This window comes from Scyliorhinus torazame, chromosome 29, assembly GCF_047496885.1.
Source record: "Scyliorhinus torazame isolate Kashiwa2021f chromosome 29, sScyTor2.1, whole genome shotgun sequence".
Lineage (NCBI taxonomy): Eukaryota > Metazoa > Chordata > Chondrichthyes > Carcharhiniformes > Scyliorhinidae > Scyliorhinus > Scyliorhinus torazame.
The window spans coordinates 24,778,211-24,794,794 of record NC_092735.1 but is presented as its reverse complement, the minus strand read 5'-3'; the positions used below and the strand labels follow the sequence as shown (position 1 = coordinate 24,794,794).

General features: G+C 53.7%; 1 protein-coding gene across 1 annotated transcript in view; it reads left to right on the top strand.

Annotated features, from left to right (window-relative positions):
• Positions 1 to 15,523: 15,523 nt before the first annotated feature.
• Positions 15,524 to 16,584, top strand: part of LOC140403941 (MOB kinase activator 2-like) — a 72,096-nt gene continuing 71,035 nt past the window's right edge. Inside the window, exon 1 of the mRNA XM_072492225.1 lies at positions 15,524 to 15,723. Within this exon, the coding sequence (XP_072348326.1) occupies positions 15,707 to 15,723 (17 nt within the window). The 5' untranslated portion in view covers positions 15,524 to 15,706. The remainder of the gene's footprint in view (positions 15,724 to 16,584) is intronic.

Below are 16,584 nucleotides of genomic sequence, written 5' to 3'. Positions count from 1 at the left end.
TGCTTTACCCGCTGGAAAGCGGTTTCTTGCGGCTGACCCCAAACCCAGGTATGATTTTTCTTTAGCAGAAGGTGCAACGGGGCCAGCGTAGTTGCCAGATTGGGGGAGGAACTTCCCGTAATAGTTTACGAGACCGAGAAAAGAACGAAGATGCGAAGTGTCAGTCGGGGCAGGGGCCTGTTGAATCGCACGCACCTTCTCTGCGACAGGGTGTAAACCTTCGCGGTCCACCTGATAACCTAGGTAGACTACTTCCTTTGCCTGAAATACGCACTTTGTGCGACGTAAACGGACTCCAGCCTCCGAAAAGCGTCTAATGACAGCCTCCAGATTTTCCAAATGTTCCTGCTCCGACTTCCCTGTAATCAAAACGTCATCTAAGTAGACAGCAACACGTGGTAAACCTCACAAAATGCCCTCCATAACACGTTGAAAAATAGCGCAGGCAGAGGATACTCCAAAGGGCAACCTTTATATTCATCCAGGCCCCGGTGTGTATTAATTGTTACATATGGTCGGGAGGCAAGGTCCAGCTCCAACTGTAGGTAGGCGTGACTCATATCTAATTTTGTGAAGGAGAGTCCGCCTGCAAGCTTCGTGTAGAGATCCTCTATGCGAGGCATTGGATATCGGTCGAGTCGGGAAGCCGTATTCACTGTAAGTTTATAGTCGCCACACAAGCGAACTGTGGCATCTGGCTTCATTACAGGTACAATTGGTGCTGCCCAGTCAGCAAAACGGATGGGCCTGATAATACCCAAACTCTCCAAACGAGTGAGCTCCCCTTCTACCTTCTCGAGCAAGGCGTAAGACACCGGGCGCGCCCGGAAATAGCGCGGCGTGGCTCCTGGTTCGACTTGGATACGGGCTACGGACCCTTTTATTTTCCCCAAACCAGGCTGGAATACATCTCGGTATCATCCTAGCACCTCAGTCAACCCTTCAGAAACTGTTTGGAGGATGTGCTGCCATTGCAACCGCAAATGGCGCAACCAGTCCCGACCCAACAGGCTGGGCCCATGGCCGCGCACCACGATAAGTGGGAAACGCCCCTCCTGGCGTCCATAAACAACAGGGGTCATTGTAGTTCCTGCAATGTCCAGTGGTTCCCCCGTGTAGGTGGCGAACCTGGCCTAGGAGTCGGTTAATGTAATGGTCTGTATACCCTGCTTGATGCGGTCGAATGTCCTCTGGGCGATCACGGAGACCGCTGCGCCAGTGTCCAACTCCATCTCAAGCAGGTGACCATTGACCCGTACTGTCACCTTAATGGGGGCCACACGGGGAGCTGCCACACAATGCAGCTGCAGGCAGTCGTCCTCCGTCTCCACGTCCTCAGGAGTAGTCGCCGCAGGTTCATCCACATGGACGGTACGGCCCCTGGGCTGGTCCCAGTTTTGGTCGGAACGACGGCGCCTCTGGTGCCTCCAGGACCGGCGTCCGCGACGGGGTCGGCGCCTACAAGTCTGACACGGACATGGCTCCTAATCCATTGGTTCTGGAGAAGGCTCCCTTCGGGGAGGACTGTCCGACGGCCACTGGCGTCGATCCGGACGTCACCTTGCCCAAGGTACCGCAGGAGTGCGGGGGAATGTTTTCGGACGGAAGGGGTTGCGCCCCAAGGCATGCACTTCCATTCCCTGTAGCTCCTGCTCTCCTCGTTCTGCGCTCTCTTGGGACAATACTATTTGAATGGCCTGTTGAAAAGTCAATGTTGGCTCAGCTAACAACTTATTCTGGGTGGCCGCATTGTTAATACCGCAAACCAAACGGTCGCGTAACATGTCTGACAAGGTCTCACCATAGTCACAGTACTCCGCAATCCTGCGTAGCCTGGATAGAAAATCGGCAAGGGATTCTCCAGGTGTCCTCTCAGTGGTATTAAACCGGTAATGCTGGACTATCGTGGACGGGGTTGGGTTAAAATGTTGCCCCACCATATTCACAAGTTCATCAAACGTTTTGGTGTCCGGTGCAGCTGGGTACGTAAGGCTCCTAATCACCCCAAACGTATGCGGGCCGCAGGCGGTGAGCAATATGACCACCTGCCGCTCGTTTTCGGTGATATTGTTTGCCCGGAAATAGTAACGCATCCGTTGTGTGTACTGGTTCCAGCTTTCTAGCGCAGCATCAAAAACATCCAAACGTCTGTACAGAGGCATGGTGTAATAGAAAACAACTTCCAACCTGTATCCAACAAAAATCCAGGTAGGTGGCTTCAGCAGTGTAGACAGCTATTCACTTTAACCCTCGTCACCAGTTTTGTGAGGGCCATGAAGAATCCAGCACGAGTTTTAAGGATACAAAGTGATAACATTTATTTACAATAACATATATATATATATAACAGCAGCAGCAACTTCCCTTGCTGCACACTCCTTCCTGCTGGTTCCAAACTGGCCAGCTTTATTTATACTTGGAGTTTACTAATGGTTTCTCCGCCCCCCCTCATTGGGGAAGCTCATACTCCCACAGGATTGTGGGATTATCATTAGTCTCCAGCCAATGGTCAGCAGGCAGGTTATAACAGCCTGTCAACCCATAATCGGGATATGCCTTTACGCAGAAGACTCAAAGTTGAAACAGCCTGCTTGTTAGCACACTGTGTTCCCAGGTTTTGTTTGGAGAGGAGAAGCCAGACTTCTCGGCACCGAGTGGATCTTAGAAACCAGGTTTGGAGGGAATTGGATCGATTGTTTTACAGGCAACCGGTGTGTTGGCCAGGGACATGTTCTGCCTGACAATAGTCAGTGATTGATTCCTGTGTGATGCTTTTCTGAAAGAACTTGGCAGAAGTGAAAGAAACACACTCTCTCACCTGCTTGGTGAAGTGAAAGAACTGCTCTCTTGTTCTGAAAGCAGTGAGTGCCGGGCACATCCCTTGATGTAAACCTGAAATGATGCTGAGTTTGCAGAGAAAGTAGACAACCATGGCAGAGAAAACCATCTCAAAAGGAAGAAGTACCAAAACAAAAACCTGAACATCAGAAAGACATTAACTGGAGGTCAGTCCAGAGCGTCAAAGATACTTTTATTTTTATTAATATTTTCTTTCCCTTCCCACCACCCTTTCCAACAAGGGATGGAGATTTTACTATTTTTCACCAGGGCTTTTCCAAACGAATCTACTGGGTTTGGCTGTTTGAATTGATCTATGGTCATGAAGCACAAAGTCAATTAAAATTGATTAAAGAGAAGTTTCTGAAACAAAAAGATGAATCCTTAATGTTGGATTATGTTGATGGAGAGACTCACAGGCGCTTGTCCGGTCACCCAAAAGCATTTAAAGGTTTCGGGAGAAAGAATGAAAATGTGGGCAGACAAACATGTCTGGTCCCGAATGTTCCAAGCTGCAAATGAGGTACTGGCATTGTTGCATTTGCAGGTGGAACCCCTGAAAGCAAAATTCAGCGGCCCCTAGAAGGTAGTTAGCAGTGTAAGGTGCCTTACCTAATAGATACTCCAGACCGTAGGAAGAAGGACCAATTTTGCCACATAAACATGTTGAAAATAATATCATTGTAGGCAGGAAAATAGGATGGACCCAATGCATCAGGTGGTAGAGTGGTGGATGAGGACAGAGATAGTAAGAGTGAGGTAGGGGAAGAGGTCAACAGTTCACAGAGTGGCCCTCCTGTGGTGCGACTAGCATGTACGGTAATACTAGAACATTTAGATACTGAGTTTGCAAATTTAGAAGAAGAGAAACAAAAAGATCTCATAAAGTTACTGTAAAAGCATAAATAGATTTGTAGGGACACACTGGGACATTAACTGAACATGATGTAGATGTCGGTGACTCCAACCGGATAAAACAGCATCCATTAAAAAAAATAATAATTTAGAGTACCCAATTCATTTTTTCCAATTGAGGAGCAATTTAGCGTGGCCAATCACCTACCCTGCACATCTTTGGGTTGTGGGGGTGAAACCCACGCAGACACGGGGAGAATGTGCAAAGTCCACACGGACAGTGACCTACAGCCGGGATCGAACCTGGGACCCCGGCGCCGTGAGGCAGCAGTGCTAACCACTGCGCAACCGTGCTGACCTTAAAACAGCATCCATAATCGACTGATTGGCGGCCCGGTAGCACAGTGGTTAGCATCGTTGTTTCACAGCACCAGGGTCCCAGGTTCGATTCCCGGCTTGGGTCACTGTCTGTGCGGAGTCTGCACGTTCTCCCCCGTGTCTGCGTGGGTTTCCTCCGGGTGCTCCGGTTTCCCCCCACAAGTCCTGAAAGACGTGCTTGTTGGCTGAATTGGACATACTGAATTCTCCCTCTGTGTACCCGAACAGGTGCCGGAGTGTGGCGACTAGGGGCTTTCCACAGTAACTTCATTGCAGTGTTAATGTAAGCCTACATGTGACAATAATAAAGATTATTATGATTATTATGAACCCACAGGAACTATTTCAGAGAGAAGGGGAATCATTGAATTGAGCTGGGTAGGAATAGCTGGTGTTCGGCAGTTGTGTTCGTACTAAGTAAGATGGGATTACCTAGCTCTTTATTGACCACTGGATGGTCGATGCCATCACTAAAACAGATTTGTATCTGACTCCCAGGTTGGAGGACTGTATTGCTGGGATAGGCAGTACCTCATGCCTTTCGAAAATTGATTTGTTTAAAAATTTTCATTAAAAAAAAAAATCATACAAAAGAACCAACCAGAGTTGGTTAACAAGAAAACGCACCTATTAACTTAACCGCAAAAAAACCTAAACTTAATAACTGACGGTAACTCGTTCTTTAAAAAAGGAAATGAATGGCTGTCATCAAAATTGATTTATTGAGGGGCGGCACGATGGCATAGTGGTTAGCACTGCTTCTTCACAGCACCAGGGACCCGGGTTCAATTCCCGGCTTGGGTCACTGTCTGTGTGGTGTCTGCACGTTCTCCCCGTGTCTGCGTGGGTCTCCTCCGAGCGCTCCGGTTTAGAACATAGAACAGTACAGCACAGTACAGGCCCTCCAGCCCACGATGTTGTGCCGACCATTTATCCTAATCTAAGATCAACCTAACCTACACCCCTTCAATTTACAGCTGTCCATGTGCCTAAGAGTCACTTAAATGTCCCTAATGACTCTGACTCCACCACCTCTGCTGGCAGTGCATTCCACACAGCCACCACTCTCTGTGTAAAGAACCTACCTGACATCTCCCCTATACCTTCCTCCAATCACCTTAAAATTATGTCCCCTCGTGACAGCCATTTCCGCCCTGGGGAAAAGTCTCTGGCTATCCACTCTATCCATGCCTCTCATCACCTTGTACACCTCTATCAAGTCACCTCTCTGCCTTCTTCGCTCCAGTGAGAAAAGCCCGAGCTCCCTCAACCTTTCTTCATAAGACATGCTCTCCAGTCCAGGCAGCATCCTGGTAAATCTCCTCTGTACCCTCTCCAAAGCATCACATCCTTCCTATAATGAGGTGACCAGAACTGGACACAATATTCCAAGTGTGGTCTAACTAGAGTTTTATAAACTGCAGCAAAACCTCGCGGCTCTTAAACTTAATCCCCCTGTTAATGAAAGCCAACACACCATACGCCATCTTAACAACCCTATCAACCTGGGTGGCAACTTTGAGGGATCTATGTACGTGGACCCCAAGATTCCTCTGTGCCTCCACACTTCCAAGAATCCTGCCTTTAACCCTGTATTCAGCATTCAAATACAACCTTCTAAAATGAATCACTTCACATTTATCAAGGTTGAGTCCAGAAACTGGAAGGGGTTGGTTCGGGGGGGGGGAGCATCGTGTCTCACTGTATCCGGATGACCTGCTCCTGTACATTGCGGATCCGGTGGAGGGGATGGGGGAGGTCATGCAGATTCTTGGAGGCTTTTCGGGGTATAAGCTGAATGTTGGAAAAAGCGAGCTTTTTGTGATACATGCGAGGGGCCAGGAAAAGAGACTGCGAGAGCTACCGCTCAAGATGGTGGAGAGGAGCTTTCGTTACTTGGGCATCCAGGTGGCTAAGAGCTGGGGGGTCTTGCACAAGCTCAATTTAGTTCGGCTGGTGGATCAGATGGAGGAGGACTTTCGGAGGTGGGACATGTTGCCACTCTCCCTGGCAGGCAGGGTGTAGTCCGTAAAGTTGACGGTCCTCCCTAGGTTCTTGTTCGTCTTCCAGTGCCCGCCCATTCTCATCCCCAAGTCCTTTTTCAAGTGGGTAAATAGGAGTATTACGGGACTTGTGTGGGCAAACAAGACCCCGCGGATTAAGAGACTGTTCTTGGAGCGCAGTCGGGGGGAGGGGGGTGGGTTGGCGCTGCCTAACTTTTGCAGCTATTATTGGGCAGCGAATGTATCTATGATTGGGAAATGGGTAATGGAGGGAGAGGGGGCTGTGTGGAAACGGTTGGAAGCGGCGTCTTGTAAAGATACTAGCTTGGGGCACTGATAACGGCACCACTGCTGCTTCAGTCGACACGGTATACCACAAGCCTGGTGGTGGCGGCGACATTGAGGATCTGGGGGCAGTGGAGATGGCACAGGGGGGAGGTAGGGGCCTCAATCTGGACCCTGATATGGAACAATCACAGGTTCGTTCCGGGTAGAATAGACGGGGGGGGGGGGGGGGGTGGTAGTCTGTGTAGAGGTATTACGGTACCTGGTAATGCTGGAACACGATTGGTAGATATTGTATGTTTCCTATTGGTCAAGCTGTATGGTAGCTCCGCCCTGGAAGGTGGGGTATAAGAGCCTGTGCCGCCCCAGCAGCCTTCATTCTGTACCTGAGCTGCTGGGGGAAACATCTAGCTTATTAAAGCCTACAGTTGGACTGCAACCTCGCTTTAGTGGTCATTGATCGTGCATCAATTTAATAAGCTAGATTTAAAAGGATGGAGCTCCGAATCAAGCCGGAGTGTCTGCAACTCAGCCCCCACGCGATGAACTCAACGGCAATCTTTAAGCACTGGCTGGCGTGTTTTAAAGGATATCTCGGAACGGCCGAAAACACACCCACGGGAGAACAGAAATTGCAAGTCCTGCACTTGAGGGTGAGCCCGGAAATTTACACCCTCATCGAGGACGCGGATGACTTCGATGCAGCAATGGAGCTGCTAAAAGGGCATTATATTCGCCCGGTAAACCAGGTCTACGCCCGACATCTGCTAGCATCGAGGCGACAAATACCTGGGGAATGGCTGGAAGAATTCTACCATGCACTCCTGGTGTTGGGGAGAAACTGCAGCTGCCCGCAAGTTTCGGCGAGCGACCACATAGAACACTTGATCCGGGACGCTTTTGTGGCAGGTATGCTGTCCTCCCAAATCCGCCAGCGATTGCTGGAAAAAGACACCCTAGGCGTCAAGGAGGCACGGGCCCTTGCCGGCTCCCTAGACGTGGCCTCCAAAAACGCCCGCGCTTATGTTCCCGACCGCATGGCAGCCCCCTGGGTAGCGTGGAACCTCTCCGCAGCCAACCCCGACACATCCCCCATCCCCCCACAACCCCACAAGGATGCAAGACGGCCTGGGAACCCCGGGGGCCCCGCCGCTACTTTTGCGGGCAGGCCAAGCACCCCCGGCAGCGCTGCCCAGCCCGCGCATCCACCTGCAAGGGATGCGGTAAAAAGGGCCACTTCGTGGTGGTATGCCAGGCCCGTGTGGTCGCTGCGGTCTCCGGCGGCGAATGCGGACCGCCACCACAAACCTCTCCACGGTCCCCGTGCGGCTAGCGGGCGCCACCATCTTCCTCCTCCAGGGCCACGTGCAGCCCCCGGGCGCCGCCATCTTGTCCCACGGACGCCACGTTCGATGGATGGGCGCCGCCATTTTGTGCACCCCCAGCTATGTGCGACCAATGGGAGCCGCCATCTTGGATGGACTCCCAGGACCCCAGCTCGGCTGACCGCACACCGCCCGAAGAGAACACTCAACTGCTGCAATTAGCCGCGGTGACCTTGGACCAGTCCCGGCCTCGAACATTCTCAACTGCTACAACAGTACTAATCAACGGGCATGAGGCGTCCTGCTTAATCGACCCTGGGAGCACGGAGAGCTTCATACACCCTGACACGGTAAGGCGCTGTTCTCTCCTCGCCCACCTCGTTAATCAAAAAATCTCCCTGGCCTCCGGTTCCCACTCAGTAGAGATAAAGGGGTTTTGTGTAGCAAACCTCACGGTCCAGGGGAGGGAGTTTAAATATTACCGGCTCTACGTCCTTCCCCACCTCTGCGCGGCCACACTCCTCGGTTTAGACTTCCAGTGTAATCTCCAAAGTCTAACTTTCAAATTCGGCGGCCCTATAACCCCCCTCACTGTCTGCGGCCTCGTGACCCTCAAGGTCGACCCGCCTTCCCTGTTTGCAAACCTCACCCCGGATTGCAAACCCGTCGCCACCAGGAGCAGACGGTACAGTGCCCAGGATCGGATCTTTATTAGGTCAGAGGTCCAAAGGCTACTGAGGGAAGGAGTCATTGAAGCGAGCAACAGTCCCTGGAGAGCTCAAGTAGTGGTGGTAAAGACCGGGGAGAAGCATAGGATGGTCATCGACTACAGTCAGACCATCAACAGATTTACGCAGCTGGATGCGTACCCTCTCCCCCGCATATCCGACCTGGTAAACAGGATCGCGCATTATAAGGTGGATCTTAAGTCTGCCTACCACCAGCTCCCCATCCGCACTAGTGACCGTAAATACACTGCCTTCGAGGCAGATGGGCGGCTCTATCATTTCTTAAGGGTTCCCTTCGGTGTCACCAACGGGGTCTCGGTCTTCCAGCGCGAGATGGACCGAATGGCTGACCGGTACGGTTTACGGGCAACATTCCTGTATCTCGATAATGTCACCATCTGCGGCCACGACCAGCAGGACAACGACACCAACCTCCGAAAATTCCTCCAGACCGCAAGGATCCTTAACCTTACATATAACAAGGATAAATGCGTGTTTAGCACCGACCGCCTAGCTATCCTCGGCTGCGTAGTGAGAAATGGAGTTATAGGCCCTGATCCTGAACGCATCCGCCCCCTTATGGAGTTCCCCCTCCCTCACTGCTCCAAGGCCCTGAAGCGCTGCCTCGGGTTTTTCTCTTACTATGCCCAGTGGGTAGTGAGTAGTTGTCCAACTATGCGGACAAGGCCCATCCCCTGATCCAATCCACAGCTTTTCCCCTGTTGATAGAGGCCCGCCAGGCCTTCAACCGCATCAAAGCAGACATTGCAAAGGCCACGATGCACGCCATCGACGAGTCCCTCCCCTTCCAGGTCGAGAGCGACGCGTCTGACGTAGCTCTGGCGGCCACCCTCAACCAAGCGGGCAGACCCGTAGCCTTCTTCTCACGTACCCTCCATGCTTCCGAAATGCGCCACTCCTCAGTTGAAAAGGAGGTCCAGGCCATAGTAGAAGCTGTGCGACATTAGAGGCATTACCTGGCCGGCAGGAGATTCACTCTCCTCACTGACCAACGGTCGGTTGCTTTCATGTTCGATATTGCACAGCGGGGCAAGATAAAAAACTATAAGATCTTGCGATGGAGGATCGAACTCTCCACCTACAACTACGAGATCTTGATTCGTCCCGGGAAGCAAAATGAGCCTCCTGACGCCCTGTCCCGCGGCACATGTGCCACCGCACAAGTGGACCGCCTCCGAGCCCTCCACGAGGACCTCTGCCACCCGGGGGTCACTCGCTTTTTCCACTTTATCAAGACCCGCAACCTGCCCTACTCCATCGAGGAGGTCAGGACAGCCACCAGGGACTGCCAAATCTGCGCGGAGTGCAAACTGCACTTCTACCGGCCAGAGAAAGCACATCTGATAAAGGCTTCCCGTCCCTTTGAACGCCTCAGCATGGACTTCAAAGGCCCCCTCCCCTCCACCGACCGCAACACATATTTCCTGAACGTGATGGACGAGTACTCCCGGTTCCCATTCGCCAGCCCCTGCCCCGACATGACCGCAACCACCGTCATCAAGGCCCTCCATAGCAGTTTTACGCTGTTCGGGTTCCCTACTTACATACTCAGTGATAGGGGATCCTCCTTTATTAGCGACGAACTGCGTCAATTCCTGCTCAGCAAGGGCATTGCCTCGAGCAGGACGACCAGTTACAACCCCCGGGGTAACGGACAGGTAGAGAGGGAGAACGGAACGGTCTGGAAGACCGTCCTACTGGCCCTACGGTCCAGGAATCTCCCAGTCTCCCGCTGGCAGGAAGTCCTCCCGGATGCCCTCCACTCCATCCGGTCACTGCTTTGTACCACCACCAACCAGACACCTCACGAACGTCTCCTTGTCTTCCCCAGGAAGTCCTCCTCTGGGACCTCGCTCCCGACCTGGCTGGCAGCACCCGGACCCATCCTGCTCCGAAAACACGTGTGGGCGCACAAGTCGGACTCGTTGGTCGAGAGGTTCCATCTTGTCCACACTAACCCCCAGTACGCCTACGTGGCGTACCCCGACGGCTGACAAGATACGGTCTCCTTACGAGACCTGGCGCCCGCCGGAGTCCCACGCATACCCCAGCCAGCAGTCCCACCCTCCCCTCCACCAGGGCACCTTACAGGGGGATCGGTCCTTCCGCCGCCCCCGTCTAGGCCCCCCCACCCACCGACGCACTCCGCAGGCGCTCTCTTCCCAGGTCAACCGTTTTCCCCACCAGCGCCATCTAGGGGTGACGAAACTGCCATGGAGATCGAAGCCACGCTCCCGGAGTCACAGACACCCGAGCCTCCACTGGAGTGACCACCGAAGCTCCGACGATCACAGAGGACGACCAGGGCCCCCGATCGACTGATTGCTTCATTTTAAATTGTAAACTGTAAATTTAAATCATCAATTGTAAATAGTTATTAGAATTGTAAATAGTTACAAAACGCTTTACGGAGGTATTACGGTACCTCCATAACTAATTCTACCACGTTGCCATGTATGTAGTATCAGGCCACCACCCCCGCCGGACTCTTTTTTAACAGGGGGTGAATGTGGTATTATCGGTATTACGGTACCTGATAGGCTAAAGCACCATTGGTGGAAACTGTATGCTTTCTATTGGTTAGAATGTATGATAGTTCCGCGCTGCTAGGCGGGGTATAAGAACCCGTGCCGTCCCAGCAGCCTTCATTCTGCACCTCAGCTGCTGGGGGAAACATCTAGCTTATTAAAGCCTTCAGTTGGACTACAACCTCGCTTTAGTGGTCCTTGATCGTGCATCAGGGATCCACTGGGCATCGTAGGAAAAAAAACCTAGGCAGCGCTTCAGGGCCTTGGAGCAATGCGAGAGGGGGAACTCCATAAGGGGGAGCAAGCATTCAGGGTCGGGGCCTATAGCTCCATTATGCACTACGTAGCTGAGGATGGCTAGGCGGTCGGTGCTGAACACGCATTTATCCTTGTTATACGTGAGGTTAAGGATTTTTGTGGCCTGGAGGAATTTTCGGAGGTTGGTGTCGTGGTCCTGCTGGTCGTGGCCGCAGATGGTGACATTATCGGGATACGGGAATGTGACCCTTAAACCGTACCGGTCAACCATTCAGTGCATCTCTCGTTGGAAGACCGAGACCCCATTAGTGACACCGAAGGGAACCCTTAAGAAGTGGTAGAGCCGCCCATCTGCTTCGAAAGCAGTGTATTTGCGGTCACTAGTGTGGATGGGGAGCTGGTGGTAGGTGGACTTAAGATCCACCGTGGAAAAGACCTTGTCTTGCGCGGTCCTGTTGACCAGGTCGGAAATGCTGGGGAGAGGGTACATGTCATGCTGCGTAAACCTGTTGATGGTCTGACTGTAGTCGATGACCATCCTATGCTTCTCCCCGGTCTTTCCAACCACTACTTGAGCTCTCCAGGGACTGTTGCTAGCCTCAATGACACCTTCCCTCAGTAACGGCTGGACCTCTGACCTAATAAAAATCCGGTCCTGGGCACTGTACCGTCTGATCCTGGTGGCGACTGGTTTGCAATCCGGGGGGAGGTTCGCAAACAGGGAAGGCGGATCGACCTTGAGGGTCGCGAGACCGCAGACAGTGAGGGCCGCCGAATTTGAAAGTTAGATTTTGGAGGTTGCACTGAAAGTCCAACCCTAGGAGTGTGGCGGCGCAGAGGTGGGGAAGGACGTGGAGTCGGTAGTTTTTGAACTCCCTTCCCTGGACCGTGAGGTTGGCTACACAAAACCTCTTGATCTCTACTGAGTGAGATCCGGAGGCCAGGGAGATTTTTTGATTAACGGAGTGGACGGGGAGAGAACAGCGCCTTACCGTATCGAGGTGTATGAAGTTCTCTGTGCTCCCAGAGTCGATTAAGCAGGACGTCTCATGCCCGTTGATTAGTACCGTTGTTGTAGCAGTTGAGAATGTTCGAGGCCGGGACTGGTCCAAGGTCACCGCGGCTAATTGCAGCAGTTGAGTGTTCTCTTCGGGCGGTGTGTGGTCAGCCGAACTGGGGTCCTGGGAGTCCATCCAAGATGGCGGCGCACACTGGTCGCACATGGCTGGGGTGCACAAAATGGTGGCCCCCGTCCATCGCACGTGGCGTCCGCGGGACAAGATAGCGGCACCCGGAGGCCACACGTGGCTCTGGTGGAGGAAGATGGCAGCACCCGCTGGCCGCACGGGGTCCGTGGAGAGGGTTGTGGTGGCGGTCCGTATTCGCCTCCGGAGACCGCAGCGACCGCCCGGGCTTGGCATACTGCCACGAAGTGGCCCTTTTTGCCGCATCCCTTGCACGTGGATGAACGGGCCGGACAGCGTTGTCGGGGGTGCTTGGCTTGCCCACAAAAATAGCAGCAAGGCCCCCCGGGGTTGCCATGCCGTCTCGCAGCACAAGCTTGTGGGGGGATGGGAAATGCCTTGGGGTCGGCCGCGGGGGGGGGGGGGGTCCACGCTGCCCAGGGGACTGCCACGCGGTCGGGGACATAAGCGCGGACGTTTCGGGAGGCCACATCCAGGGAGCCGGTAAGGGCTCGTGCCTCCTTGAGGCCTAGTGTATCTTTCTCCAGCAATCGCTGGCGGATTTGGGAGGACAGCATACCTGCAATGAAAGTGTCCTGGATCAAAAGTTCTGTGTGGTCGCTCGCCGAAACTTGCGGGCAGCTGCAGTTCCTCCCCAACACCAGGAGCGTACGGTAGAATTCTTCCAGGGATTTCCCAGGGATTTGTCGCCTCGTCGCTAGTAGATGTCGGGCGTAGACCTGGTTTACCGGGCAAATATAATGTCCTTTCAGTAGCTCCATTGGGGCATCGAAATCGTCCGCGTCCTCGATGAGGGTGTAGATTTCTGGGGCCACCCTCGAGTGCAGAATTTGCAGTTTCTGTTCTCCCGTGGGTGTGTTTTTGGCCATCCCAAGATATCCGTTGAAGCACGCCAGCCAGTGCTTGAAGGTTGCCGCTGAATTTGCCGCGTGGGGGCTGAGTTGCAGACACTCCGGCTTGATTCGGAGCTCCATCCTTTAAAAACTAGCGTATTAAATTGATGTGCGATCAATAACTCCAGATGCGAGATTGGAGACAATTGAAGGCTTTAATGAGCTAGATGTTTCCCCCAGCAGCGCAGGTACAGAAGAAAGCTGCTGGGGCGGCACGAGCTCTTATACCCCGCCTTGCAGGGCGGAGCTAACATACAGGCTTAACTAATGGGAACAAGTACATTCTCCACCAATGGTATTCCGGCATTACCAGGTACCGTAATCCTTCTAACACAGACTACCACAATGTCCATATGTTCTGGGCATGCCCGGCACTTACAGGATTTTGGAAAGGCTTCGCGAAGGCTATGTCCAAGGTCTTGGACACTCGGGTAAAACCGAGCTGGGGGATAGCGATATTTGGGGTATCAGATGATCCGGGAGTGCAGGAGTCGAAAGAGGCCAGAGTTGTGGCCTTTGCCTCCTTGGTAGCCCGGAGAAGGCTCTTGATGATGTGGAGGGACGTGAAACACCCAAGTGTAGAGGCTTGGGTCAGTGACATGGCTGGGTTTCTCAGGTTGCAGAGGATAAAGTTTGCCTTGCGTGGGTCCTTGCAGGGGTTCTCCAGGCGATGGCAATCGTTCCTTGACTTTCTCGCGGAACGTTAGGTGGAGGTCAGCAGCAGCAGCGAACCAGAGGGGTGGGGGGAGACTCTCCTATTTATTCCCCTAACCTTTTGAGTCTCCTATCACTATTGCTTTTCTATTCTATCCCCTTCCCTTCTGAGCCAGACTCAGTGCCAGAGACCTGGCTAGTGCAGGGTGATCTTTCAGAGGGTCGGTGCAAACAGTGCCAGGGACCCAGGTTCGATTTGCGGCTTGGGTCACTGTCTGTGCGGAGTCTGCATGTTCTCCCCTTGTCTGCGTGGGTTTCCTCCGGGTGCTCCGGTTTCTTCCCACAAGTCCCGAAAGACGTGCTGATAGGTAATTTGGACATTCTGAATTCTTCCTCAGTGTACCTGAACAGGTGTCGGAATGTGGCGACGAGGGGATTGCTTCATTGCAGTGTTAATGTAAGTCTACTTGTGACAATAAAGAATATAATTAAAACTTGATGGGTCAAATGGACCCCTTCTGCACTGCAGGAATTCTAATGCTCCGAAACAAGCCCAGTCTGTACTGGGCTGGGCTGCAGGCAAGATCATGGTGCCCCTCCTCCGCACCCTTTCTAGCACAGAGTTCCAGAAATCCATACGCTTGAAGAATACGTGGGGCAGCACGGTAGCGCAGTGGTTAGCCCAGCTGCTTCACAGCTCCATGGTCCCAGGTTCGAGTCCCGGCTTGGGTCACTGTCTGTGCGGAGTCTGCACGTTCTCCCTGTGTCTGCGTGGGTTTCCTCTGGGTGCTCCGGTTTCCTCCCACAGGCCAAAGATTTCACAGATTTTTTTTAGTGCTGAAGGAGGCCATTCGGCCCATTGAGTCTGCACCAGCCCTTGGAAAGAGCACCATACCCAAGCCCACACCTCCACGCTATCCCCATAATCCAGTCACCCCACTTAACCTTTTTGGACACTAAAGGCAGTTTAGCATGGCCAATCCATCTAACCTGCACGTCTTTGGTCTGTCGGAGGAAACTGGAGCATCCGGAGAAAACCCACGCAGACACGGGGAAAACGTGCAGACTCTGAACAGATGTGCGGGTTAGGTGGATTGGTCATGCTAAATTGCCCTTAGTGTCCAAAAAGGTTAAGTGGATTACGGGGATAGAGTGAAGGCATGGGGTTGAGTAGGGTGCTCTTTCCAAGAGCCGGTGCAGACTCGATGGGCCGAATGGCCTCCTTCTGCACTGTAAATTCTATGAAATCTGTCAATTGGGTCACGTCATAATACTGAACCAAACTTTCCCAAAGGTATGGTTTGGTTCATGTTTAATTCCCAGTGTTTGTGCACAAAGAGGAGTGGGTGATGCACATTGCTGTGAGAAGTGGGGAACTGCAGAGGGAGGGTGGGGGTGGAATGGAAGGGACTGTCCCAATGAGCAGCAAGGCATTGCGAGGCAGAATGACCAGACTGAGCCTGGGACGCAGGTCGGCGCCGGCCGGTCGGCGTCATGACGTCACTGCACGCTACGCACGCCCACACCTATAAAAGCCACGCCCCGTGACGTCAACCGGCAGTGTTTACTTCCGGTCAGTGAGGGCGAAAAAAAAACTCCGGTTAAATGACAGATTTGAGCCTCCCCCTCGGCCTCGTGATCCGGATAAATTGAAAGAAGTAACAGCGGTGACACTTTTGAAACGACTGAGCCACATTGATATATCCATCGGAGGCCACGAGGAGGTGCGGCGCCTATGGATTGGTTAATGGGGTAAGTCAAGGGTTTGCTGGCTGATTTGCACCTTGATTGAATTTCGGAAGGAATTCTAAACGCCACAGAATTAGATGTCCGATGAGGGAGGACGTTCTCCTCGATTTTTCGCCCCCCAAGTGCGCATGCTTCTGCATCGCGGCGTGTGCTGGGGCCTGGAGTTCCCGGACCGCACGAATCGCTGGGAACCGGAGGAGGAGGAACTACAGCTCCCAGGGTGCAGCGCGGCGGCCCCGTGCGAGAACCGTTAGCAGCCGAGCCAAGCGCGAGGCCTCTACCCGCGCGAGCCCCGCCCCTCCCAATGCAGCCCCTCCCCCTCCCAATACAGCCCCTCCCCCTCCCAATATAGCCCCTCCCCCTCCCAATACAGCCCCTCCCCAAGCCCCCCTCACTTCAGCCCCGCCCCTCCCATGCCCTGCAGCCCCTCCCATGCCCTGCAGCCCCTCCCATGCCCTGCAGCCCCTCCCATGCCCTGCAGCCCCTCCCATGCCCTGCAGCCCCTCCCATGCCCTGCAGCCCCTCCCATGCCCTGCAGCCCTGCCCATGCCCTGCAGCCCCTCCCCCTCCCATGCCCTGCAGCCCCTCCCCCTCCCATGCCCTGCAGCCCCTCCCCCTCCCATGCCCTGCAGCCCCTCCCATGCCCTGCAGCCCTGCCCTCTGCTGCCCCACCCCCTGCACCTCTTCCCCCTGGAGCGCATCCAGTCATGCTGCTTTGCCTCCAGTCCCGCCCCTTCTCCATCCTCTGCAGCCCAACCCACTCCCCTGCAGCCCTGCCGTCTCACTGCCTGCTGCAGCCCCGCCCCCTCCCCACACCCAACGCCTGTCATCACACCCCTGTCGTCCCGCCCTCGCCCCGCCCCT